Genomic DNA, 27,666 nt, shown 5'->3' on the forward strand with positions numbered 1-27,666 from the left:
GCTTGAGCCACCGCGCCTGGCAAAATGAAGAGTTTTCTAACCTCCACAAAACCTGCAAAATTGGATGACGGATGAAAAATAAAACTTTCAGTTGCTTTGCTGTTACCTGAGGAAATAGCTGTAATAAAAGTAGACCACCATTCAATGCACAAAGGCCCAGAATTTCTAGTAATACTTTAGCGGACCACCATGCTAACCCAAGTAGCATCACCAAGATCAATGCTCCTGAAAATCACACAGAAAAGAGGGGTCTTAGAGGATTCAAAGAGGCCATTTTTAACTGTCAGAGACAAACCTCTGATTCCAAAAAGTAGAAAAGTGAACAAATCTGGAAGTGGGAAAAGTTTGGGTGTTCATGGCAAAAGAGATTATTTAATGCTCTCAGGATAGCTGACACATAATGCCAAATAATTTAAAGTGGAATTTCAGAAAAATGCTTTGTGACATTACTCATAATAGCAGGGATAAACTGGCAACAATACTAAACCAACATTGGTGGGGGTAATTTTAGAGTTATTCCTAAGGATATTGTAAAAACTTGTCCTACTGCCAGCAATGTGATCCTAGTAAATGCAAAGGTGGGATATGAATAAGAACTAAAATCTCGAGGGCCCTTCAGACCTCCAATCACTTTATACGAATGCCTCCTGCAATGCACTATAAATATGTTCTGATTATTATTATTATTATTATTTTATCTTTCAAGATGGATGATTAAAGCTTTTCCTTGCTGGAGAGTTATGGTTGTTATAACTGTGGCAAAAATTTCTGCTTGATTTAGTTTTCCAACCTGGAAATTTCCACTTATTTATCTAATAACGACAACGACACTCATTTTACTGGTATTGTTACTAAGGAACTCTGTAAAGTTTGCCTTTTACCCCAAAATTTTACTGTCCTTATCATCCATGGTCCTCAGGAAAAACAGAGAGAACTAATGAAATTTGGCAGCTAAGATGAACAAACCTCCCTTAAACTCCAGTGGTCTAAAATCTTCTCTTTTCTGGCTGGAACCATGGAGGGTGTCAAAGAGAAGAAGAAGGTTCCTGCTGTGCCAGAAAACCTTCAGAAAAAGAAAACAAATTTCACAGAACTGAAGATCAAGCGCCTGAGAAATAAGTTTGCCCAAAAGATGCTTCAAAAGACAAGGAGGAAGCGTATCTGTGAAAAAGCGAATAGGCAGATGTATAGAACTGAAGTTCAACTAGCGAGGGGGGCAAGAAAAGCTGGCAACTTCTATGTGCCTGCAGAACCCACATTGGTGTTTGTCATCACCATCAGAGGTATCAATGGTGTTAGCCCAAAGGTCCGAAAGGTGTTTCAGCTTTTTCGCCTTCATCAAATCCTCAGTGGAACCTTTGTGAAGCTCAACAAGGCTTCAGTTAACATGCTGAGGATTGTAGAACCATATATTGCATGGGGATACCCCAATCTGAAGTCAGTAAATGAGCTAATCTACAAGCGTGGTTATGGCAAAATCAATAAGAAGTGAATTGCTTTGACAGACAATGCTTTGATTGCTCGATCTCTTGGTAAATATGGCATTATCTGCATGAAGGATCTGATTCATGAGATCTATACTGTTGGAAAACTCTGCAAAGAAACAAATAACTTCCTGTGGCCCTTCAAATTATCTTCTCCACGAGGTAGAATGAAGGAAAAGACCACCCATTTTGTAGAAGGTGGAGATCCTGGCAACAGGGAGGACCAGATCAACAGGCTTATTAGAAGAATGAACTAAGGTGTCTTCCATGATTATTTTTCTAAGCTGGTCAGTTAATAAACAGTACCTGCTCTCAAATTGAAAAATAAAAATAAAATAAAATCTTACCTCTTGCTTCAGTGTGTATAAGATCAACCCCTTCTGGGACCAACAGGTTACCTCGTTATGAATTAATACAAGGCCAAGCTGGGTGTGGTGGTTCGCGTTGGTAGTCTTAGCTACTCAGGAGGCTGAGGTGGGAGACTGCTTGACGCCAAGAGTTTGAGGCTGTACTGCACTATGATTGCACCTGTGAATAGCTACTGCACTCCGGCCTGGGCAATATAGCAACACCCTGTCTCTAAAAAAAAAGAAAAAGAAAAATGGTCCGTCCATGTATTTGAAAATTTCACTACTAATCTTTGATTTGGTCCTATTACAATGATGATGAAATATGATTAAGAATTGCAAGGGCATCATAGAATATCTTCCACTTTATCATCAACAGATATGATCTGCATTTCCAAACCACTCACCTATGATTCACAACAAGAGATTTAGTGTTCTGGAAAAGACCTGAGATAAACTACGTTTGATCCTCGAAGAAATGGACCTTATCAGATACTGTTAACAACTGACGCAGCAGTAATACTCCAAAGTATGGATCCTTAGGTTAACTATTTCCTAGCTCAAAAGACATACAATATTTCCTCCTGACTCTGGGACACCCATTCCACTGGAAATCTTTTTTTTTTTTTGAGATGGAGTCTCGCTCTGTCGCCCAGGCTGGAGTGCAGTGGCTCGATCTTGGCTCACTGCAAGCTCCGCCTCCCGGGTTCATGCCATTCTCCTGCCTCAACCTCCTGAGTAGCTGGGACTACAGGCGCCCGCCACCACGCCCGGCTAATTTTTTGTATTTTTTAGTAGAGATGGGGTTTCACCATGTTAGCCAGGACGGTCTTGATCTCCTGACCTTGTGATCCGCCCGCCTCGGCCTCCCAAAGTGCTGGAATTACAGGCTTGAGCCACCGCGCCCGGCCTCCACTGGAAATCTTCAACTGAGATTCTTAGGTATGCTGCAGAAGATGCTGACTTCAGACATGGATAGCTTTCTGCCCAGCACTCTGGATAAGGATTAACATTCTGACCCAATATCCTTTCCTGGCTATTATTCTACTTTGAAGCCATCTAAAATATTAATGTTAGCTTCCTTATTTTTATCCTATTACTTCTTCCTTTTTTTTTTTTTTTTTTTTAGAGCCAGGGTCTCACTCTGTTGCTCAGGCTGGAGTACAGTGGAACAATCATAGCTCACCGCAACCTCAGACTCCTGGGCTCTAGTGATCCTCCCACCTCAGTTTCCCAAGTACCTGGTATGATGAGCACAAGCCACTGTACCTGGCCCTCATCCTATTACTTCTGACCTCTTATGTTCTCGATCTACCACTTAATAGAAAACAAAATTTTCTTATACTTTTTTTTTCCAGACCATTGCTGCCACTCTGAATCTAACAACTCTGCTGACAAAAATTTCATAGCTGTCCTTTTAAAAACTTCACAAGGCAACCTCCCTTTAACTGGCTCCTTATGGTAATTATGTTTCACTCACATCATTAATCCCAACCTTCAGTCTTGCAACAATTGCACTTGGACTTCATGCCAACAAATTGCTTCTGCTGAGGCCGTTACAAGGCCAATCAATCAGGACTAGTATTGGGTTTATTCTGGCTACCATGGTTGTTTGCTTTCTTCAGAGACATCTGCGCATGAGTTGCAGAAACTATTTAATTCTACTCAAGGAATCTGTCCATCTTGAGGAACACAAAAGTGACTCATTCCTATTGTAATAAATGATACTTAATACCAGTGTAATCAGTGCTCCACTAAAATCTTATTTCTTACATGACATCAGGCTCATTCTGTCCACTGCACAGTAACTTACCCTGTGATTCCAATGAATTGTTACAGACTGCAAGATATTTAAAACTACCATCCCACCAGGAAATCATGTTTTCTTAAAAAAGATATCCAGAAGTGGCCAGGCGCAGTGGCTCACACCTGTAATCCCAGCACTTTGGGAGGCCGAGGGGGGCAGATCACCTGAGGTCGGAGTTCGAGACCAGCCTGACCAACATGGAGAAACCTTGTCTCTACTAAAAATACAAAATTAGCTGGGCATGGTGGTGTGTGCCTGTAATCTCAGCTACTTGGGAGGCTGAGGCAGGAGAACTGCTTGAACACGGGAGGTGGAGGTTGTGGTGAGCCGAGATCGCGCCATGGCACTCCAGCCTGGGCAACAAGAGTGAAACTCCCATCTCAAAAAAAAAATAAATAAATAAATAACCAAAAGCTTCTAAAATGAGGAAAGCACAGGTAATCTGGTAGACCATCCAGGAAGGATAACTGATTTCTCTCATACAGGATGCAATTCCTATAGTAGGAATAAAACAAGATATATGCAGCAAAATTTGACAGAACTGAAGGGAGAAATAGACAGTTCTACATTAACAATGGGAGGCTTTAAAACCCCTCTTTCAATTATGGAAAGGCTGAGATAGAACGTAAGTAAGGAAATGCAGAATGTGAACACACAATGAACTGGTTAGATCTCACAGACATGCAGAAAATGAACTGACAACAGCGTGCACATTCTTCCCCAGGGTACCACTTCTGCCTCCCCATCCCCACTGCTCCCGATCCCTGTCCACAGACCCACTTCCCACACTGGTGTGATCCTCGTGGCCACTGTGGCCCTTACTTTGGAGATCCTGCTGTTCCAGTCCTTCCCGCCTTCCGCAGAGCTGTACTCCTCCTTCTGAAGAAGCCACCTGGGGCCTGGGCCCCGTCTTCCTGGCTCCTCAGAGTCCTTGCAACAGCAGGCACTGCTTCTCTCTCCTGCACTCAACCCCTCTCCCACTCCACTGACTCTCAGTGTGCAAAAACACTAAGAAGTGTCCCGTATTTTCAAAATATCTCCCCTGTAGTTCCCACCTGCCTTCTAGTCTTAGGTGGCCAAAGTACAATATCTTTGAAGGATTGTTTTATTCCCAGTGCCTGGAATATGGTAAGATCTCAACAACTGTTATTTCAATAAAGGAATGACCAAATGGGTGAATACTAATGTAACAATATCAGTTCTGTTTCTGTCATAATTATTATTCTCATGAGTGTTAGCTTTCTTAAAAAATCACTTTCACAATTGGACCTAGACATTTTATCTTTCCCAGCTCAAGATGGATAAACGCAGAATGACAGGCTACGCACCGTGGCTCATGCCTGTAATCCCAGCACGTTGGGAGGCAGAGGCGGGTGGATCACTTGAGACCAGGAGTTCAAGACCTGTCTGGTCAACAGGGTGAAACCCCATCTCTACAGAAAATACAAAGAAGTTAGCAGGGCGTCCTGGCGCTCACCTGTAATCCCAGCTGCTCGGGAGGCTGACGCAGGAGAATCACTTGAGCCTGGGAGGCAGAGGTTGCAATGAGCCGAGATCGCACTACTGCACTCCAGCCTGGGCAACAGAGTGAGTCTCCGTTACAAAAAAAAAAAAAGACTCAGAATGACAAATTCTTAATGTCTTAATGTATAATGAGAAGTATAACTATTCAGAAGTCCAAGCACTTGTGTGTGCATGCTGCTATCGCCTTGCTGTAGGCAAACCTACATGGGAATCCACCTTGACACACAGGCCACTTCCTGAGGCTGGACCCAGTCTCAGAGCTGGGGAACTGGCCCAGCGCAAAAGGGTCGGGAGCATCTGGAACAGAGACTGCGCTCTACCAGCTTCAGTGACATGGCCTCCATCCACGCTCCCCAAGTCAGCAGAGAGAGCACACCATCAGACTTCTAAGACTTAGTTGCCAAGAAGTGTTGAATTAAACTCTCTGAGACCTCTCTCTGGTCTGGCTCTGGCAGCCTCAGTCTCCCAGAGCCTGTGGAAACTCGGCAACCGAGAGGCGGAAGGCTGGACGACGTCCGGAGAAGGAACCTGGGAAAGAACTTTTCTCTTAGGATCTGGCTTGACTCTCACGGGCGCAGCCAAGTCCCTGGGGACCCAGCAGAGGTCTTAAGCGCGGCGGGGCGGGGCGGGGCGGGGCGGGGCGCCCCGGGGCGTGGCTACGGAAGCTGACGAGGTCGAGCCCCGCCTAGGGCCTCCTGACGTTGCTCCCTGAACACTCGGAGGTAGCGGTGGATCTTACTCCTTCCAGCCAGTGAGGCTCCAGCAATCTTCTCCGTGCCTCCCCCCGCGCCTGTTGTTTGGAAGTGACGACCTTGAAGATCGGCCGGTTGGAAGTGACGACCTTGAAGATCGGCGGGCGCAGCAGGGCCGAGGGGGCGGGCCTGGCGCTAGGTCCCGCCCCTGCACACTAGGAACCCCAGAGGAGGTCGCAAGTGCCCAGCTGAGGCCTGTCTGCAGAATCCACACCAACCAGCATCATGTCCATGACACTGGGGTACTGGGACATCCGCGGGGTTAGTGAGGGTCCGCTGCACGGTGGGACCGGGCGCGTGGGCGGGGAAGTGCGGAGCGGCTGGGGACCGGCTCTAGGGACGGTTCCTCTTTAGGGCTGTCTCTCACAGGAGGGCCTGTGCATGCCTCTGTGTGTGTGTGTGTGTGTGCGCCCCAGGGATGGGGGTGGGGTGCAGTGCAGTGCAGTGTAGACTGGGGGAAGAAGAAGGGCAGGTGCGTAGGTGCGTGCAGTGTAGACTGGGGGCTCGCCTGGTGCAGAGAAATTCACCAAGTCAGGGACCCGCGATCTCTGACCCGAGCTGCGGGCCATCTCTCCCAGCTGGCCCACGCCATCCGCCTGCTCCTGGAATACACAGACTCAAGCTATGAGGAAAAGAAGTACACAATGGGGGACGGTAATGGACACCCTCGTGTCTGGGCCCTGCCCACTCACGCTGAGTTGGCACCAAGCAACCCATGGTGGTCACCTGTGGCTGACTCTGCAGGCCTCCCCTGCTGGAGCTGCAGGCTGTCCCTTCCCTGAGCCCCGGTGAGGGAGCCCTCTGGCCTTGCAAGGCAGAATGCTGGGACGGGATGCTGGGCCCCCTGTCTGGGTAATTGGGATGGGTGTCCCTCAGGGCTTGCCTAAACCCTGGAAGCCTTAGTCGTGTGAGGTCCAGAGCCCTCACCGGGATTCTTTCTCTCTGAACCCTGGGATGTGGGACTGAGTGGTCAGATTCTAGATCCACCTGTCTGTCTCAGGTCGTTGCACTGGCTCCTGGGAGGGTCCCGGGAAGAGGGCTGGCTCTGGGGAGGTTTTTTCACTTCATCTCCCACCACACTCCTGACTATACAGAACCACTGCGAATGAAAAATCAAGCTGGGCCTGGACTTTCCCCCAATGTAGGTGCACGGAAGGGGGGTTTTGGGGGAAAGTGCAGACGGCTCTGACCGGCATGTCTCTCCCTCAGCTTTTAGAGGGTTAGGATCAGAGTCTTCTCCCAATTCCTGTCCCTGGCTGTCTAACAGCCCTTCCATGATGTTTGTGTCCAAGCTCATTCATTCAGTGACAGTATTTTCTATCTCAGGCCTGCCATGAGCAGGACAGTGAATGCCCGTCTCCTCTCGTTCTCAAATTCTTCTTAGGAAGGGATGCTGGAGCCCTGGTTGGCCCAACTGACTTCCCTGGTTCCATTCATCCGCTGCCCTACTTGATTGATGGGACTCACAAGATCACCCAGAGAACGCCATCCTGCCGCTACATTGCCCCGAAGCAAACCTGTGTGAGTGTGGTTGTTGCAGCGTGTGGGGGAAAGTGGCCTCCCCTGGCTGGATTGGGTGCGTGCTCCAGAGGATGTTTTGTGGGTGGCAGGTGGGGAGACAGAAGAGGAGAAGATTCGTGTGGACATTTTGGAGAACCAGGCTATGGACGTCTCCAATCAGCTGGCCAGAGTCTGCTACAGCCCTGATTTTGTGAGTACCTCCCTGGTCTGGGCCAGAAGCCAGGCTTCTTGTATTCCCATCTACTCTGGTCCTATTCACAATTTGAACTCCTCACTGCTATTGGTTCTCTGAGGGTTCCCTGTACTGTAGCAGAGTGACTGACATATCATTAAACTCTATAAATTAAAAACTTGAAATCAGTCCCCACCAATCATAGGAAGTGCGTACATCCCAAGCTAGAAATTCAGTTCCTAGACAATAAAGTCATGCATTCAGAATTCCCTTCACCTCTGACCCCTGACCTCTGCCACAGGTCATCTAACCCAGCTGGTTCACTCCATCTGCCTGTTTGGGAAATACGCAGACTCACACTATGGGGTAAAGAAGTACGTAGTGGAGAAGTAATAGCACCCTCCTCTGTGGAATTCCGTGCTATTCCTTTCCTAGTGCTTCTCCTTGACACGCCCAGGGATGAATGCATTTTCCTAATAGGCAGCTCAGTGGCGGCCAGAGGGCCTTTGTTCCTCTGTCTCCTTCCACTCAGCCGCTCAAAATCTCATCTCTCCAGAAACTACTCAATGTCCATTGTATTATTCTGCCACTCCACTAGGAGGAACTTTCAACTTCTTTGAGCTCCTTAAGTTCTTTGTATCCTTGATTCTGCTCATGTCTGGGTCCACAGCCTGCCAGGTGCTCAGGTGCTCCTGGGCTGACCCAGAGGAGTATGGTTGGGAGGTCAGTGGGGACAGATTCAGGGATAGTGTTGCGTTCCTCTCTGCCTTCCCATCGCCACAAAAGCCTCCAGCTACCCATTTGGAGTCTAATAAATGCTGGTATGTCCAACTGAAGCCAGTTCCAGCTGTGGGGAAGATGGCTGCTTGCTCGTGGCCGGCTGGGGCCATACGCAGAACTAGGGAGGCTGCATCTGTGCAGGGAGCTTGTGTCTGACGGTGGTGACAGCTGTTTTCTGCCTCAGGAGAAACTGAAGCCAGAATACTTGGAGGGACTTCCTACAATGATGCAGCACTTCTCACAGTTCCTGGGGAAGAGGCCATGGTTTGTTGGAGACAAGGTAATGGGGGCATGTGATGGGGACACTAGAGATTTGTCATACATCCTATGTTACGGAGATTCCAGCCCACACATTCTTGGCCTTCTGCAGATCACCTTTGTAGATTTCCTCGCCTATGACGTCCTTGACCTCCACTGTATATTTGAGCCGAAGTGCTTGGACGCCTTCCCAAACCTGAAGGACTTCATCTCCCGATTTGAGGTGATGCCCCCATCCTCCTTTCTCTTTGATGCCCCTTGTTCCGTTACCTCCTTTGAGATGCTTTCCCAGTCCTGGAGCTACACAAAGAATAACTTGCATTTATTGAGTGCTGGCTTTATGCCAGGATCCGTGCCTAGCACATTATACCTATTGTGTGGAATTTGAACATTACAACATTCCTACAGGGTGACAGAATTATCTTGCTCATTTTAGAGATAAGGAAACTGAGAATGAGACGGTCAGGCCTTTGCTCAGGGTCCCAGAGCCAGTGGAGGCTGTGCTGGGCTCCCTGTGAGCCTCTGGATCTATGGGCGGCAGTCAGGGCTCTCCCTTTTATGACAAAAGAAAAAATCCTCAGGCCTCATCCAGCCTGGGTTTCACAACCCAGGACACTTTGGAAGAGGCAGAGAACTTTAGGAGCATGGATGCAGCTGGCAATAGTAGGACTGACACACGGTGTCATTGATGTTGAGTACGAAATCCACAGGCAGTATTCATAGCTACCCCCAAAAGCTATGCACGATCGGACCCCCATGTGGAAAATCCTGAGAGCCAGAGCTGTGGCTGGAGCTGGATTAGGCTATATATGTGGGTGCCCCTGTTGAAGGAGTGTGTGTTGAAGAGCTGTGTGCTGGGGCACTCTCCTTCTTTATCTTTCTTCCTCTCCTTTTTCCCTCCAATGTTCCAAGTGTTCCCCCTGTGAGATGAGTAGCACACTGATTTTACTCCTATTCACCGACCTTCTCCTCTGCATGAGGCAGGGTGTGAGGCAGAGTGGGAGATGCATAGATGACCGCCCCATCCTGGAAATGAGTGCAGTGAGAGGCCTGCAGTGCAGGCAGAGCAGCCTGTGAGGTGTGTGTGGCACCACCTGGGTAACGGGCCCAGGGCCTGCCCCCACTCATGGGGAACCATCTCACCCGTGCTGAACTTGTTTGAGAGCAGCAAATCCTACTTTAGTACAGATTTGGGAATTTGAGGCATTAGTCCAATAAGTTTTTCAGCCTAGAATTTGTTTTCCTTTCCCACTCCCCATCAAGAGATCTGGTTACTCAGCTAGTTCCCATCAGCTCTGGCTCTGGTCCTGGCTGAGTGGCCTTGGGGTTATGTAAGAGGTGGTGGGAGGGGAGGAGAGCTGAGGGCTGCAGCATAGGGTCCGCCTGGGCGTGGCCCTTTGGGAATAGGCAGCCCTGGCTCTGTCTGAATCCTTAGAAATTACACGGCCATTTGATCCTGGGAAGATTGTGCAGAGCACACCTGAGTGTCATACAGCCTGGTCTGTGGTAGTGGGGTTGGAGATGAGGTGGGTTAGGGCACAGTGGTATTTAGCTCAGGTACCAGGTGGGGAGGTTTAGACTTTCTGCTTTACAAGGAATGATTAGAGCCTGGTCTGACCTTTCTTTTGCTAGCCCAACGCACCTTGTCCACTTTCATCCAGGTTTTGCTGGCTCCTTGGGTGAGATCTGGGCCCTCTTCCAGGCTGCACGGACATTTTCAGATGTCCCCTCTGTGTGTGCAAACCTAGGCAAGCCAGGAACCTCCCCGTGAAACAGGAGAATGTTGTGCAGTCAGAGAGCAAGAGGACCTCCTGAGGGATTTGGGGGAGGATGGGAATTTGGCAGAAAGATGCCAGAACTGGAGAGAGACAGAACCAGGCTACATTGCAGCTCTGTCCCCCTTACTAGCTATTTGAGTGTGAGGTAGTTGCTGAACTTCTGTTTCCCACATGAGAAACGGTGATAATAGATTCAGCCTTGCAGAATAGTCAAGTGGATTTTCGAAGCTTATGTTGTAATTTCTCTTGGATATAGACCACCCAGCACAGTGTAGAATCTTCATAAGTGGTAGCTGTTATTATGGTATGACATTATTTCAAGGAAATTGGAAGAGTTAACTCTGCAGATCTGGGGACCCTAAGAGGCTGTGTGATGCCTCAGCACTGGAGCCCATGTGGAAAGGCTGTGGCCAGGGCCCTGACCTGCTGTGTCTGCAGTGGGGTTACCCCAGCCCTCATGGGCAGCTGACCTTGAGCTCTGGCCTTATTTTCCCCCATCTCAGGGCTTGGAGAAGATCTCTGCCTACATGAAGTCCAGCCGCTTCCTCCCAAAACCTCTGTACACAAGGGTGGCTGTCTGGGGCAACAAGTAATGCCTTGAAGGCCAGGAGGTGGGAGTGAGGAGCCCATACTCAGCCTGCTGCCCAGGCTGTGGAGTGCAGCTGGACTGTGCATCCCAGCACCTGGCTCCTCATCCTTTTCTCCTGTTTATTCCCATCTTTACCCCCAAGACTTTATTGGGCTTCCTCACTTCCCCTAAACCCCTGTCCCATGCAGGCACTTTAAAGCCTCAGCTACCCACTTTCCTTCATGAACATCCCCCTCCCAACATTACCCTTCCCTGCACTAAAGCCAGCCTGACCTTCCTTCCTGTTAGTGGTTGTGTCTGCTTTGAGGGGCCTGCCTGGCCCCTCGCCTGTGGAGCTCAGCCCCGAGCTGTCCCCGTGCTGCATGAAAGAGCAGCATTGACTGGTTTACAGGCCCTGCTCCTGTAGCATGGCCCCTGCCTTAGGCCTACCTGATCAAAATAAAGCCTCAACCATATTTGCTATATATAGTCTTGTCTTATTTGCTCCTGGCTGCCCAGACCGTGTCTGTCACTGCTCCTTCCGAGGGACTGGCTAGTGACCCTGGCAGTAGCTGGGTTCATAGAAATTATGATGGGCTTAGTAAGGTGTTTCTAACACTTTTTTGTTTGTTTGTTTGAAACAGGGTCTCCTGCTTTCCAAGGTGAAGGGCACTGGTGGGATCATAGCTTACTGCAGCATCCAGTCCTGGGCTCAAGCAATCCTCCCACTTCAGCCTCCCAAATGGCTGAGACTATAGGTGTGCCACCATACCTGGCCATATTTAAAAAATTTTTGTAGAGATGGTGTCTCTTTATGTTTCCCAGGTTGGTCTGGAACTCCTGAGCTCAAGCAATCCTCTTACCTTGGCATCCCAAAATGCTGGGATTGTAGGTGTGAGCCACCACGCCTGGCCCTGTTTCCAACTTCTTGATCCCCTTTCTGATCGCATTACAGCAGGAAGCCACATAAAGTGCTCTATAGAAAGGATGCCTCTTTCTGGGCCTAGATCTTCATTTATTTATATTCAGTATTATTCAGTGCTTTCCATGGTTAGGCAGAGCTAGTCTCAGTGAGTAAGTCTTAGATGCCCAGAGGTGGTGGAATTCCCATCACAGAGAACAAGGATCCTTCTGTCTTCCACACTGTCTGACTCCATCACAGCTCTTAGATCTCTAGGACCCAAGCTCTACCGTGAGCTGCTCCACCGGAAGGTTCTCCCAGCTCAGCAGTTCCCAAGCTGTGTTACCACGAATAGTTGTTAATTTTTTGGGTCAGGAATTCAGGTAATGCTCAGCAGGGAGAACTTACTACAAATCAACAAAGGTCTCTTCTCCAAAAACTGTAGATCCAAAAATACAACCCATTAAAAGATGACTGAAAACTTGAACAGGCATTTCCCAAAAATGAATATCCAAATGGCCAATAAGCTCATGTGAAGAAGCTCAACATCATTAGACAACAGAAAGTTAAAAACCCGTAGGTCCTACTGTATCCCCACTAGAATGGCTGACATTGAAAGGACTGACAATTGTTGGTGATTTATGGAGTAACTGGAACTGTCATGCCTTGCTGGTGGGAGAGCCACTTTGGAATACTGGCAGTGTCAACTAGAGCTAAACATACATCTTCCCAGGACCCAGAAGTCCTACCCTACAGGAATGAGTCCTAATGGATTCCAAGAGCCAGGGATAATGATGCCAAAAGCAACTTTATTTTAAATAGCCAATAACTGAAAACCATCCAAATTCCCTGAATAGACGAATGAGCAAATGAACTGTGGTTTATGAACATAATTCCATCATTCGTATAATGGAATACTTACTCCGCTGTAACGAAAGTAAACGTGCTAACGCTATGTGCAAAAACATGGATGGGCCTCACAGGCGTGTTGAGTAAAAGGATCCAGACAGGAGAAAGGACACACGATCTCATTCCACTTACACGAAAATCAGGAGAGGGAAATGAGTCCATGGTATCACAGGTCAGGTGATTGGTGACCCTGGTGAGAACTGGAAGGTTGCCTATTGAAGGCGCCTGGTGGAGTGCTGTAAGTTTTCTCTCTTTATCTGGCAGGTGATTCCAGAAGAGTATACAAGTGGAAAAGCCCACAGGGTAGCACACTTAAGGCCTGTGCACTGTATGTACATTACACTTCACTGAAAAGCATGCACATATGTCTTACATTATTTGTGTGCTTGTGTTTGTTTGCTTTCCCGCATAAGATGTCAATGTCATGAGGGCATGTGTTTTTGTCTCTTCTTATTCACTGATGTTACAGGTGTTTGCATATCACTTAGGACAGTCCCTGAGCATAGTAGCTTCTCACTAAATAGTTACAAACAAATTATACGCTCATCATAGTGTGTCACTTCAAATTCTCTTAGGTTTGTATTCATGCCTACTTCTTTGGATAGGTGAGATTGATGTGCATACACATTCTTAGGTTCTACAGTTTTTTCCTCTTTAACATTTTACTTAAGAATCTGTACATGTTGGCAGTCTATATGCATGCCTATTTCTAACATTTAATGACTATCACTACTTCCTGTGGATAAATTATAGTTTGCCTAGTCATTCTTACCCTATTGGGCATGTGGATTTTCTAATTTATTTCTTTTATAACAGGGTGATCATGTTTAAACTAATTCCTTCTCTGGTTTTTGGTTACTTTATTTGAGTTGGTCCCCCAAGGCAATTACTACAAGGCAAAGGTGAGGATGGTGTTACGGTATTATCGTAGATAAATTCATTGCTCTCCAGAGAGAATAACTTTTTTTTTTTTTTTTTTTTTTTGGATATGGAGTCTCGCTCTGTCACCCAGGCTGGAGTGCAGTGGCGTGATGTCAGCTTACTGCAACCTCTGCCTCCTGGGTTCCAGCAATTCTTCTGCCTCTGCCTCCTGAGTAGCTGGGATTACAGGTGCGCACCACCACGCCCAGCTAATTTTGTATTTTAGTAGAGATGGGGTTTCACCATATTGGCCAGGCTGGTCTCAAACTCCTGACCTCAGGTGATCTGCCTGCCTTGGCCTCCCAAAGTGCTAGGATTACAGGCGTGAGCCACCGTGCCCGGCCCAGAGAGAATAACTTAATTCATGGTGCCATCTGCGAGGCACATGGATCTTTCTGCACTACCTTAGGTACTTGAGGGATCGCAGTTTCATCTTATGATATTTTTAAAGATTTATAAGAATACCTTCAAGTTTTCTACCTTCACCTTTTTTGTTTATTGTGTGTGCATGTTTCTGCCAATGAATCACAGTCTATGAATCTACCTGTCCTTGAATCTCCTGTATAAAACTCTCTGTTTACCCATTCTCTACCTGTGGCTTAGTCAATTCCTGGAGAAAGGTTAAAGAATGATCTTGTGGCGGTCAAGGCTTTTCTCCAATAGGCACAATGTAATTAATTGTGATTCTGTTCTAGGTTTCCTGTGGCATAATGTGATGGTTAATTTTCTGCATCAACTTGACTGAGCTAAGGGATGCTCACATGGCTGGTAAAATTATTGTATTTGTGAGGGTATTTCCAGAAGAGAGTCACCTTTGAATGAGAAGACTGAGCAAAGATTTCCTTCAGCAATGAAGGGGGGCATCCACTAAACTGTCAGGGCCCAGAGAGAAGAAAAAGACAGAGGAAGGGTGAATTTGATCTTTCTGACTGGGACATCCATGTCCGCCTATCCTGGGACATCCACACTCCTGGTTCTCTGGCCTTTAGACTTCATCAGGGACTAATAGCATTGCCTCCCACCCCTACCTTTGTTCTGAGGCCTTTAGACTCTGAATGATAACACTGGCTTTCCCGCTTCTCTATCCTGCAGTCGGCAGATCGTGGGACTTCTCCAGTCCAAAACTGTGTGAGCCAATTCCCATAACAGATAGACACATTTATAAATAAACACACACTTTTCCTACAGGCTTATCTTAGTCGCGTCACTTCAAATTTTGAAGAACCCTTACTGGTACACATAGCAAACAACAACAACAAATAACAACAAAAAAAACACAAGTGGGTCACCGTCATCAATGAGTAAATTTTAAAAAATCAAACGATAAAACGCTACAGCATATCTATTACCTGTGGGCTTCTTCTATATGGAAAGCACTGTCTGAGATGCCTTGCAGTAAACTCCAAGGAGATTTTGAGGGAAGGTATCCTCTTTTCTCCTGGTAAATTTCCCTGTTGATCACTATTTTAAAGGCTCCAAAGATCAAAACATCTGCTTGCACAATTTGCCGATTCATTTTGGGTGAGGGTCTCTGGCCAGCTTGGAAGGGTGGGTGAACAGTGGGAAGGGGGCTGCCTCTGTGGTGACTGGCATCACTCATATCTATGTCTGTGGCAGTCATCAGGTGGTTATTATATATTCAACTTTTGGCCACCCCTATGGGGGTGTTAAATGCAGGGAGAGTCCAGACAGGTCATTGCAAATTGGCAGTGACTTTTGAGACATTTCTATGCACGATAGGTAGATACCTTCTTTTTAAATTTGACTTTTTTTTACTTTTTTTTTTTTTTTTTTTGAGACAGGGTCTCACTCTGTCACCCAGGCAGTGGTATGATCACGGCTCATTGCAGCCTCGACTTCTCAGGCTCCAATGATCCTCCCGCCTCAGCTTCTCAAGTAGCTGGGACCACAGGCAAGGGCCACCATGGCCAGCTAATTTTCGTGTATTTGGTAGACAATGTTTCAGCTTGCTTCCCAGGCTGGGTGGATACCTTCCAAAAATAAGTTCAGTTCATCCTGCCTAGCCTTACCCCAGCAGCTCTGGAATAATGTGCTCAGAGCTGCAGAGGGATGCCTGCAGGCTGACTGGCAGAAAGAGTCCCACACTCCCTACCCTGTACCCTGGAAGACCAGGCTGCCCAGCCTGTCCGCCTGGTAGACCGTTTCCCTGCCCAGTTCTCCTTCTGTCATTCCTGATGTGCAGCTTGATGCCTGCAGGGACTGCACTGGCTGAGATTATCTCAAGGTGCTCCCTTCTGCCACCTGGTGTTCAGGGAAGTGGGTCCTCTGGTCTCCTTCCTGCCACCAGAATTTTGAGGGCCTTGTTTCTCCCACTGCAACTTTTGACCCATTCCTGGGTTCCTTCCTTCCCTCCCTCCCTCCCTCCCTTCCTTTCTTCTTTCCTTCCTCTCTCTCTCTCTTTCTTTCTTGACAGACTCTCACTCTGTCGCCTAGGCTGGAGTGCAGTGGTGCAACCTCACCTCACTGCAACCTCCGCCTCCCTGGTTCAAGCGATTCTCCTGCCTCAGCCTCCTGAGTAGCTGGGATTACAGGCACCCGCCACCAGGTCTGGCTAATTTTTTGTATCTTTAGTAGAGTCGGGGTTTCACCACGTTGGCCGGGTTTTAGATGAGGGTTTCTTCACCTCAGCAGTACTACCATTTTGGAGGGCAGAATTCTTTGTTGTGGTGCACTGTCCTGAGCTTCGCAGGGTGTTCAGCATCCTAACCAAACTCTACCCACTAAATGCCATGGGCGCTTCCCAGTGGTGACAATTAACAAAGTCTCCAGACAGACCTACATGTCCCCTGAGGGGCAAAGTTACCTCCACTTGAAGACCAGTGATGTGCTGGATGGAGACTAGTATTAAAATAATAATAGAAATCATAATGTAACTCATGTACTTAAGGTAAGTCGTTTTTAATGGAACATTTATTTCAGTTAATAATATTTGTATATGTCTGTCCTGGTAGTTTGTTTTTTTTTTTTTTTTTTAGCTTTTTTATTTTGATTTAATATCAGAGTTTGAAAAATTTGCGAAAGGAATTAATACAAAGACCTCTGATTCCCCCAGATTCTAACGTTTCCACATGGGCTTTCTCCTCCCTCCCCCTGAGTCTCCCAGCCCCTGCTCCCCGCCTTTCTCTCTCCCCACCCAGCAAGCTCCCTGGGAGCACAGCACCACTTATGACAAAAACATCATTTTCTTTTCTCTGAGGCGGCATTCGTGACGTTTGGATTTCGGCTGATAAGTGACAGTTACAATCATCCTTGCCTGTGTTGTCCTTTCCATGTTAGGTCTGTCATGCCATGTGTGGCTGCAGTTTATAACAATCTATATCATATATGCCTTTTGAAAAGTTTTGAAAACTTATCCAGTGAATCCCTGAGCACCAAATGTTCTTTTGTGTTATTTTTCTTTATTAGGCTACTATTACTTTATTCAGAATCTCTCTCTTTTTTAGAGAGAGCCTTTCTTTCTTGCCTAACCTAGAGTGCAGCGGCGCAATCATAACTCAGTTCAGCCTCAAACCCCTGGGCTCAAACAGTTCTCCCCCTACCACCGCCCCCGCCGCCGGGCTTCTGGGCACGTGAGCTCTCTCCTGGAACCCCTGGGGCTGGGAGGTGGGAGGGGATCCTATTCCTTCCAGCCCCGGGAGCGCGCTTCGGGTCTCCGGATTGGCGCGTTTCGGGGGCAGGGCGGGCCGAGGGGCGGGGTCGCAGCAAGGCTCCCCCTCTACCCTCTCCTGGGCCTCTCACAAAGTCTGAGCCCCGCCCGCCGAAGCCTGTCTGCAGAATCCGTAGCAACCAGCACCATGCCCATGACACTGGGGTACTGGAACATCCGCGGGGTGAGCGAGGGTCCGCTGGGCGGTGGGACGGGGGGCGCGGGGGTGGGGAAGTGTGGAGCAGCTGCGGGACGGGCTCTAGAGAAGGTTCCTTTTCAGCGCTGCCCCTCACAGGAGGGCCTGTGCTTACCGCTGTGTGTGCGTGTGGCCGGGCGGGGGTGAGGGCGGGGTGGGGCGAGGTGTGAGGCAGGAAGGAGAGGAGGCGATGGGTACGTGCAGTGTAAACTGGGGGCTCCCCTTGTGCAGAGAAGTCACCAAGTCAGGGACCCTCAATCTCTGACCCGAGCTGTGGGCCATCTCTCCCAGCTGGCCCACTCCATCCGCCTGCTCCTGGAATACACAGGCTCAAGTTACGAGGAAAAGAAGTACACAATGGGGGATGGTAATGGCACCCTCGTGTCTGGGCCCTGCCCACTCACACTAGGCTGGCACCAAGCAACCGATGGTGGCCACCTGTGGCTGACTCTGCAGGCCTCCCCTGCTGGAGCTGCAGGCTGTCCCTTCCCTGAGCCCCTGTGAGGGAGCCCTCTGGCCTTGCAAGGCAGAATGCTGGGGCGGGATGCTGGGCCCCCTTCCTGGGTAACTGGGATGGGTGTCCCTCAGGGCTTGCCTAAACCCTGGAAACCTTAGTCTTGTGGGGTCCAGAGCCCTCACCGGGATTCTTTCTCCCTTATCCCTGGGATGTGGGATGGGACGAGTGGTCAGAATTCTAGATCCACCGTCTCAGGGTCTGCCCACTGCTCCTTGGGAGGGATCCCGGGAACGGGAGGGCTGGGCTCCTGGGCGAGGTGTTGTTCACTCATCTCCCCACCACAGCTCTGCTCTGACCGAAGCCCAGTGGGCTGAAGGAAAAATCAAGCTGGGCTGGACTTTCCCAATGTAGGTGCAGGGAAGGGGCGTTCCCACCCCCGTTTTTTTTTTGTTTGGTTTGTGTAAGTTTGCAACGGTTCTCGTTTCGGCATTTTTGTCCCTCTCCCCAGTATCGTAGAGGGTTAGGTCAGGAGTCTTCTGCACTTCCTGTCTATCTCTGGCTGTCTTAACAGCCCTTCATGATGTTCTGGTATCCAAGCCATTCGTTCATGTGACGGTATTCTTATTTCAGGCCTGCCATGAGCAGACACAGTGAGTGCCGGGTCTCCTCTCTGCCCTTGGTTATGGGAAGGGGATGCTGGGGAGCCTGGTGGCCCAACTGAGCTTCCCTGGTTTCCCATTCATCCAGCTGCCCTACTTGATTGATGGGACTCACAAGATCACCCAGAGCAACGCCATCCTGCGCTACATTGCCCGCAAGCACAACCTGTGTGAGTGTGGTTGGCTGCAGTGTGTGGGGGGAAGGTGGCCTCATCCTGGCCTTGTCTGGGCTGTGATGCTGAGAGTGAGTCTATGTTTTGTGGGTGGTAGGTGGGGAGACTGAAAAGGAGAAGATTTGGGAAGACATTTTGGAGAACCAGCTTATGGACAACCGCATGCAGCTGGCCAGACTCTGCTATGACCCAGATTTTGTGAGTCTCCCACCCCACTCCCAGTCACCCCTTACTCTGCAGAGTTTTGATCAGGAGCCAAGACTCTGGTCCTGCCATCTACGTGGGTCCTGTTTTCCATTTGAACTCTTTAGTGCTACTCATCCTTCAAGCTATTTCCTATACTGCCACCAGAGTGACTCTCAAACCCCAAAGTCATGTAAAATAAAACCTCTAAATCAATTCCCCACCAATCTACTTATAGAATCCTGACTCTCCATGTATGAATTCACTCTCTAGACAGTAATGGTTACTTCCAGAGTCCCCTCCATCTCTGACCCATGACCTCTTTCCAGATTCTCTCTCTCAGTGGTTTGGGCCATCTCTCCCACTGGTTTATATCATCTGCCTGCTTTGGAATACGCAAACTATGAGGAAAACAAGTGCAAAACAAAGGAATCTAATGGCACCTGCAATTTTGGTGTCTTCTGAGTGCTCTCTTGACATACACTGAGATCAGCGAATTTTCCTAACAGGCAGCTTAGGGGCAGCCAGAGGCTCTTTTTTCCCCTTCTTTCTTCTACTCATCCTCTGAATATCTCCTCATCTTTCCAGAAACCACTCAATGGCAATTGTATTCTTCTGCTGTCCCACTAGGAGGAACTTTCTACTTCTTTCTCTGAGCTCCTTTAGTTCTTTGCATCCTTGATTCTGCTCATATCTGGGTCCAGAGCCTGCCAGGTACTCAGGTGCTCCTGGGGCTGACCCAGAGGTTGTTGGGAGGTCAGTGGGGACAGATTTAGGGACAGTGTCACATTCCGCTCTGCCATCCCATCACCTCAGGAAGACTCCAGCTACCCAGTCAGAGTCTAATAAATGCTGATGTATCCAATCGAAGCCTGGGCACTGCCCCAGTTCCAGCTGTGGGGGAGATGGCTGCTTGCCCGTGGCCAGCTGGGGCCATGCACAAACCTGGGAGGCTGTATCTGTGCAGGGAGCTTATGTCTGAGGGTGTTGACAGCTGTTTTCTGCCTCAGGAGAAACTGAAGCCAGAATACCTGGAGGGACTCCCTGAAATGCTGAAGCTCTACTCACAGTTTCTGGGGAAGCAGCCATGGTTTCTTGGGGACAAGGTAATGGGGGTATGTGATGGGGACACTACAGATTTGCCATACTTCCTATATTATGGAGGTTTCAGCCCACATATCCTTGGCCTTATCCAGATCACCTTTGTGGATTTCATCGCTTATGATGTCCTTGAGAGAAACCAAGTATTTGAGCCCAGCTGCCTGGACGCCTTCCCAAACCTGAAGGACTTCATCTCCCGATTTGAGGTGATGCCCCTGTCCTCCTTTCTCTTTATGTCCCTTATTCCTTTCCCTCCTTTGTGGTGCTTTCCCAGTCCTGAAGCTACACAAAGAATAACTCGCATTTATGGCCATGCGCGGTGGCTCACGCCTGTAATCTCAGCACTTTGGAGGCTAAGGCAGGCAGATCACCTGTGGTCAGTAGTTTGAGACTGGCCTGCCCAAATGGTGAAACCCCATCTTTACTAAAAAAAAAAAAAAATACAAAAATTAGCCGGGTGTGGTGGTGAGTGCCTGTAATCCCAGTTGCTCAGGAGGCTGAGGCAGGAGAATCACTTAAACCCAGGCGGTGGAAGGTGCAGTGAGCCAAGATTGCACCACTGCACTCCAGCCTGGATGACAGAGTGAGACTCCATTTCAAGGGGGAAAAAAAAAAGAATAACTTGCATTTATTGAGTGCTGGCTTCATGCCACGAACTGTGCCCAGAACATTATACCTATTGTGTGAAATTTGAAATTTATAACACTCCTACAGGGTGATAGAATCATCTCCCCCATTTTAGAGATAAGGAAACTGAGAATGAGAGAATCAGTCCTTCCTCAGGGTCTCAGAGCCAGTGGAGACTGTGCTGGGCTCCCTGTGAGCCTCTGGATCTATGGGCAGCAGTCAGGGCTCTCCCTTTTGTGACAAAAGAAAAAGCCTCAGGCCTTGTCCAGCCTGGGTTTCAGAGCCCAGGACATTTTGGAAGAGGCAGAGCACTTCAGGACCACGGATGCAGCTGGCAATAGTAGGACTGACACATAGTAGCATTGATGTTGAATAACTAAACCCACAGGCAGTATTTGTAGCTACCTCCAGAAGCTTTGCACAATCAAACCCTCACGTGGGGAATCCTGAGAGCCAGAACTGTGGCTGGAGCTGGATTAGGGTACATATGTGGGTGTCCCTGTTGAAGGAGCTTATGCTGAAATGCCTTGTGCTGGGGCACTTTCCTTCTTTACCTCTCTTCCTCTTTTTTTTTTTGGAGACGGAATCTTGCTCTGTCGCCCAGGCTGGAGTGCAGTGGAGTGATCTTGGCTCACTGCAACCTCCGTCTCCTGGGTTCAAGTGATTCTCCTGCCTCAGCCTCTTGAGTAGCTGGGATTACAGGTGTGTGCCACCACGTCCAGCTAATTTTTGTATTTTTAGTAGAGATGGGGTTTCGCCATGTTGGCCAGGCTTGTCTTGAACTCCTGATCCACCTGCTTCAGCCTCCGTAAGTGCTGGGATTACAGGCATGAGCCACCGCGCCTGGCCTCTTCCTCTCTTTTTTCCATCCAGCGTTCCACGTGTTCCCCCTGTGAGATGAATAGCACGCTGATTTTATTCCTATTCACTGACCTTCTCTGCATGAGGCAGGGTGTGAGGCACAGTGGGAGATGCATAGATGACTGACCCATCCTGAAAATGAGTACAATGACAGGCCTGCAGGCAAAGCAGCCTGTGAGGTGTGTGCTGAACTTGTTTGAGGGCAGCAAATCCTACATTACTACAGATTTGGGAATTTGAGGCATTAGTCCATCAGGCTTCTGAGCCTTGAATCTGTTTCCCTTTTCCACTCCCCATCAAGAGATCTGCTTGCTCAGCTAGTTCCCATCAGCTCTGGTTCTGTGGTTCTGGTCCAGGCTGAGTGGCCTTGGAGTTATATAAGAGGTGGTGGGAAGGGAGGGGTGGAGGAGAGCTGAGGGCTATGGGCTGTGATGTACCAGGGTCAAGCCTGTTGCCCAGGCTGGAGTGCAGTGGCGTGATCTCGGCTCACTGCAACCACCGCTTCCTGGGTTCAGGCAATTCTCTGCCTCAGCCTCCCGAGTAGCTGGGATTACAGTTGCCCGCCACCATGCCCGGCTAATTTTTGTATTTTTAGTAGAGATGGGGTTTCACCATGTTGGCCATGCTAGTCTTGAACTCCTGACCACAGGTGATCCACCCGCCTCGGCCTCCCAAAGTGCTGGGATTACAGGTGTGAGCCACCATGCCTGGCTGGATCTTTTTGAATACCTTATCTGGGCATTCAATCCCGGTAAAATTGTGCACAGCACATCTGAGTGTCATGTAACCTAATCTGCAGCAGCAGGGCTGGAGATGCCATGGGTTAGGACACAGTGAGATTTTACTCGGGTACTAGATAGAGAACTTTGGACTTTCTGCTTTAAGGGGAATAATTAGAGCCTAGTCTCGCCTTTCGTTTTCTTGTGCGCTATGCACTTGCCACCCCATTCCACTTTCATCGCCAGGTTTTACTGAGACAGTGGGTGACGTTGTTCTGAGGGCCCCTTTGTCTGCTGGAGGTCCCTTCTGTGTGGGGTCTCACACCAGACAGCCAAGAGCCTTCCCTGTGGAAAAGGACGACTGTTGCTGGTGCAGTCAAGGAACAGGCCGGTGCTGAGGAGTTTTGCGGTGAGGCAGAAGAGAAGGAGTTATTTTGGGCAGAAAGAGCCCAAAGCTCGGCGAGATGAGACAGAACCAGGCTTCCATTGTAGGCCCTGTTCCCTGTTACTAGGTATTTAAATTGAGGTAGTGCTGAACTTCTGTTTCCCACATGAGAAATGGTGATAATAGATTTCAGCCTATGCAGAGCAGTCAAGCTGGGATATTTCTAAGCCTTGTGTTATAATTTCTCTTGGGTACAGAGCAGGCCAGCACAGTGTAGATCGTTCATAAGTGCTTAGCTGTACTGCGGTACAGCATTACTTAAAGGAGCTGGAGGTAACTCCACAGAATCTGGCGGACCCGTAAGGAGGCCTGGTGTGATGTCCCAAGACTTGAGCCCTCGTGGAAAGGCGTGTGGCCAAGGTTCCTGACCTGCTGTGTCTGCAGTGGGGTTGTCCTAGTCCTCATGGGCAGCCCGACTTTTTAGTTCTGGCGCTTATTTTGCCCTTTCAGGGCTTGGGAGAACGATCTCTGCCTACATGAAGTCCAGCCGGCTTCCTCCCAAGACCTGTGTTCACAAAGATGGCTGTCTGGCGGGCCAACAAGTAATGCCTTGTAAGGCCAGTGATGGTGGGGAGTGAGGTGGTCCCATACTTCAGCCCGAATGGCCAGCGCCTGTGCGGGGAGCTGCCAGCTGGACTCTGAATCCCAGCAACCTGCCTTCCCCATTCCTTTCTCCTGTTTATTCCAGTCTTTACCCCCAAGACTTGTATTGTCCCTTCTTCACTTCCCCTAAACCCTGCTCCCATGCAGGGCCTTTAAGGCCTCAGCCTACCCACTTTTCTCAATGAACACCTCCCTCCCACATTACCGGGGTCGGCTGCACTAAAGCCCAAGCCTGACCTTCCCTTCCTGTTAGTGTTGCTGTCTGCTTGAGGGGCCTGCCTGCCCTGGCCTGTGGAGCCTGAGCCCTGAGCCTGCTCCCGTGCTGCATGAAAGAGCCCAGCCCATTGACTGGTTTATAGGGCCCTGCTCTGCCCAGCATGGCCCCTGCCTTAGCGCCTACCTGATCGAAGTAAAGCTCATCACATTTGCTGTGTCTTGTCTTATTTGCTTCTTGCATCTACCACACTGTCTGTCTGTCTATCACTGCCTCTTTCAAGGACTGGCTGGTGATCCTGGCCAGTGGGCCAGGTTCTAAAGGAGTCTGCTGGCATAGATAGGCACTTGACAACTCTTGCTCCCATTTCTAACAGGACTCAGAGCAGGAAGCCCTTGTGAGCACTGTGGGAAAGGATGCTCTTTTCTGGGCCTGGAATCTTACCATTCATTCATCCAGCCTTACTGAGTGCTTTTATAATACACAGAGGTTGTGTCTCATTCAACTAAGACCCCAAGGGGGTGGATCTCCATCAGGGCAGAGGCCAGGGTCCCTTTTACCTTCTCCCACTAATATGACTGCATCCTTCTGTTGGTCTCCAGGACCCAGGTCTCTTTTTTTTTCTCAGATGGCTTCCAAGGTACCCTCTCCAGGCTTGCTTCCACAGCGTCTCAGGACGTTCTCTGTGGGTTTACCTTCCTCTCTCTCCTGGGTACCTGTGAGAGAACATTTGTCTTTAGTCCGTGCACAACTGAAAGTGTCTTTACATGCTTACTGAAACTCTTGGCTGATGTTTTAGTCCTGTTCTCATCCTGCTAATAAAGACATACCTGAGACTGGGGGTAATGATAAAGGAAAGACGGTTTAAAGACTCCACGTTTCACAGGGCCTGGGAGGCCTCATAACTAACCATGGCAGAAGGCAAATTGAGGAGCAAAGTCACATCTTCCATGGGAAGCAGGCAAGAGGGCCTGTGCAGGGGAGCTCCCACCTTATAAAACATCAGATCTCGTGAGATTTATTCACTACCAATGAGGGACCAGTTTATGGGGGAAACTGCCCCCATGATTCAGTTATCTCCACCTGGCCCCCACTCTTGACACCTGGGGATTATTACAATTCAAGGTAAGATGAGGGTGGGGACACAACCAAACCATATCAGCTGGGGATAGAATTCTATGATGAAAACCTTCAGACCTCTAATAGACTTACTCACTCTTTTCTAGAATTGAGCATTTCTGGTGAGTAGGTGGATGCGTCTGACTGCATCCTTTGATTTTTAAAATTATTATTTTTATTTTATTTTGAGAGGGAATCTTACTCTGTTGCCCAGGCTGGAGTGCAGTGGTGTGATCTTGGCTCACTGCGACCTCCCCTTCCGGGGTTCAAACAATTCTCCTGCCTCAGTCTCCCGAGTAGCTGGAACTACAGGCATGCACCACTGTGCCCAGATAATTTTTGTATTTTTGGTCTAGAGACGGGTTTTCACCATGTTGGCCAGGCTGGTCTCAAACTCCTGACCTCATGATCCACCCACCTCAGCCTCCCAAAGTGCTGGAATTACATGCGTGAGCCACTGCGCCTGGCCATATCTTTTGCTTTTTTACTTAAGCATTTTCTGCCATTCTGAGGTCTGTAATTCCAAAGACTGCGTGGGGATCTACAGGTTGTTCTCTTCCTGACTCACATCCTTGCCGGAACATTCTAAGCATAGGCTTCCTCCACCCTGACAGCAATCCCATAGCTTTATCTGCATTGCATCTTCTTGAAGTAATTTAAAAGTCTCACTGGAGAGTGAGCTGCTTTGGAGGAAGAATCTCATAGCTTAGCAGTTCCTAAGCTGTGATGCCAGAAATAGTTGTTGAGTCTGTAGGTCAGGTATTCATACAAGGCTCAGCAGGGAGAACTTGTTACAAATCAACAAAGGTCTCTTCTCCAAAAACTATATATCCAAAAATAAAACAAATTAAAAAATGAGTCAGAATTTCAACAAGCGTTTCCCAGAAGTGAATATCCAAATGGCCAATAAACTCATGAGAAGGTGTTCAACATCATTAGACAGCAGAAAGTTAAAAACCCATAGATCCTCCTGTATCCCCACTAGAATGGCTGACATTGAAAGGACTGACAATTGTTGGTGATTTATGGAGTAACTGGAACTATCATACCTTGCTGGTGGGAGAGCCACTTTGGAATACTGGCAGTGTCAACTAGAGCTAAACATACATCTCCCCAGGACCCAGAAGTCCTACCCTACAGGAATGAGTGCTAATGGATTCTCAGAACCAGGGATAATGATGTCAAAAGCAGCTTTATTTTAAATAGCCAATAACTGAAAACAATCCAAATTCCATGAGTAGAAGAACGAACAAATGAACTTTGGTTTATGAACATAATTCCATCATTCGTATAATGGAATACTTACTCCGCTATAATGAAAATAAATGTGCTAACGCTATGTGCAAAAACATGGATGGGTCTCACAGACGTGTTGAGTAAAAGGATCCAGACAGGGGAAAGGACACACGATCTCATTCCACTTACACAAAAATCAGGAGAGGGAAATAAGTCCATGGTATCACAGGTCAGGTGATTGGTGACCCTGGTGAGAACTGGAAGGTTGCCTATTGAAGGTGCCTGGTGGAGTGCTGTAAGTTTTCTCTCTTTATCTGGGAGGTGATTCCAGAAGAGTATACAAGTGGAAAAGCCCACAGGGTAGCACACTTAAGGCCTGTGCACTGTATGTACATTACACTTCAGTGAAAAGCATGCACATATGTCTTACATTATTTGTGTGCTTGTGTTTGTTTGCTTTCCCTCATAAGATGTCAACATCATGAGGGCATGTGTTTTTGTGTCTTCTTGTTCACTGATGTTACAGGTGTTTGCACATCATCTAGGACCGTCCCTGAGCATAGTAGGTGCTTACTGAATAGTTAATAAACAAATTATAGGTTCTTCTTAATGGTGTCATTTCAAATTCTCTTTAGTTTTTTTTCATGCTTACTTCTTCAGGTGAGATTGGTGTGCATGTGTAGTGTTAGAATCTACAGTTTTTCTCTTTAACATTTTACTTTTTTTTTTTTTTGAGACAGAGTCTCACTCCGTTGCCCAGGCTGGAGTGCAGTGGTACAGTCTCAGCTCACTGCAACCTCCGCTTCATGGGTTGAAGCAATTCGTGTGGCCCAGCCTACTGAGTAGCTGGGACTACAGGTATACACCACCACACCTGGCTAATTTTTGTAATTTTAGTAGAGATGAGGTTTTGCCACAATGGCCAGGCTGGTCTCGAACTCCAGGCCTCAAGTTATCTACCTGTCTCCTCTCAAAGTGCTGAGATTACAGGTGTGAGCCACCGCACCTGGTCTAACATTTTACTTAAAAATCTGTATATGGGCCAGGTGTGGTGGCTCATGCCTGTAATCCCAGAAGTTTGGGAGGCAGGCAGATCATGAGGTTAGGAAATGGAGACCATCCTGGCTAACATGGTGAAACCCCGTCTCTACTAAAAATACAAAAATTTGCTGGGCGTGGTGGCGCTTGCCTGTGTCCCAGCTACTCAGGAGGCTGAGGCAGAAGAATTGCTTGAACCCGGGAGGTGGAGGCTGCAGTGAGCCAAGATTGTGCCACTGCACTCCAGCCTGGGCAACAGAGCGAGACTCTGTCTCCAAAAAAAAAAAATCTGTATATGTTGGCAGTCTGTATGCATGTCTACTTCTGATACTAAATGGCCGCCTAACATTAGTTCCTGTGGATAGTTTGGGGTATGTGGATTTTTCTAACTTATTTATTTGTTTTTAGAGCAGGGTAATCATGTTTCAACAATTCCTTTCCGTTTTTGGTTATTTTGAGTAGATCCCCAGAGGTGATTACTACAAGGTAAAGAGTGAGAATGGTTTAATGGTACTATAACAGGTAATTTGATTGCTCTCCAGAGAGAGAGTAACTTAATTTATGGTGCCACCAGCAAGGTACAGGGAACTTTCTGCACTACTTTAGACACTTAGGGGATTGCAATTTCATCTTTTTTTTTTTTTTT

General features: G+C 48.2%; 3 protein-coding genes and 1 pseudogene across 4 annotated transcripts in view; all 4 read left to right on the forward strand.

Annotated features, from left to right (window-relative positions):
* Positions 1-1,015: 1,015 nt before the first annotated feature.
* LOC108519629 (60S ribosomal protein L7 pseudogene) lies at positions 1,016-1,741 on the forward strand (annotated as a pseudogene).
* A 4,147-nt stretch (positions 1,742-5,888) lies between these two features.
* LOC108519644 (glutathione S-transferase Mu 1) lies at positions 5,889-11,469 on the forward strand. Its single transcript, XM_017858791.1, has 5 exons — positions 5,889-6,175; positions 7,525-7,625; positions 8,572-8,667; positions 8,758-8,868; positions 10,927-11,469. Exons 2-5 carry the CDS (start codon positions 7,578-7,580, stop codon positions 11,014-11,016), a joined length of 345 nt encoding a protein of 114 aa, XP_017714280.1. The 5' UTR covers positions 5,889-6,175; positions 7,525-7,577; the 3' UTR covers positions 11,017-11,469.
* The window catches only part of LOC108519642 (glutathione S-transferase Mu 5-like), a 33,836-nt gene continuing 12,248 nt past the window's right edge, over positions 6,079-27,666 (forward strand). The window contains exons 1-2 of one of the 2 annotated variants that reach the window (XM_017858787.1): positions 6,079-6,175; positions 6,493-6,568. In XM_017858787.1, the coding sequence (XP_017714276.1) occupies positions 6,140-6,175; positions 6,493-6,568 (112 nt within the window). In that variant the 5' untranslated portion in view covers positions 6,079-6,139. Of the gene's footprint in view, positions 6,176-6,492; positions 6,569-17,435; positions 17,574-17,876; positions 17,953-27,666 lie in introns of those variants that run through there. The other variant, XM_017858786.1, reaches the window with a different exon arrangement.
* Positions 18,736-27,666, forward strand: part of LOC108519643 (glutathione S-transferase Mu 2-like) — a 13,809-nt gene continuing 4,878 nt past the window's right edge. Inside the window, exons 1-4 of the mRNA XM_017858789.1 lie at positions 18,736-18,871; positions 18,972-19,072; positions 20,068-20,163; positions 20,254-20,364. Coding sequence (XP_017714278.1) covers positions 18,736-18,871; positions 18,972-19,072; positions 20,068-20,163; positions 20,254-20,364 — 444 coding nt within the window. The remainder of the gene's footprint in view (positions 18,872-18,971; positions 19,073-20,067; positions 20,164-20,253; positions 20,365-27,666) is intronic.

This window comes from Rhinopithecus bieti, unplaced genomic scaffold, assembly GCF_001698545.2.
Source record: "Rhinopithecus bieti isolate Rb0 unplaced genomic scaffold, ASM169854v2 scaffold_48884, whole genome shotgun sequence".
Taxonomy (NCBI): domain Eukaryota; kingdom Metazoa; phylum Chordata; class Mammalia; order Primates; family Cercopithecidae; genus Rhinopithecus; species Rhinopithecus bieti.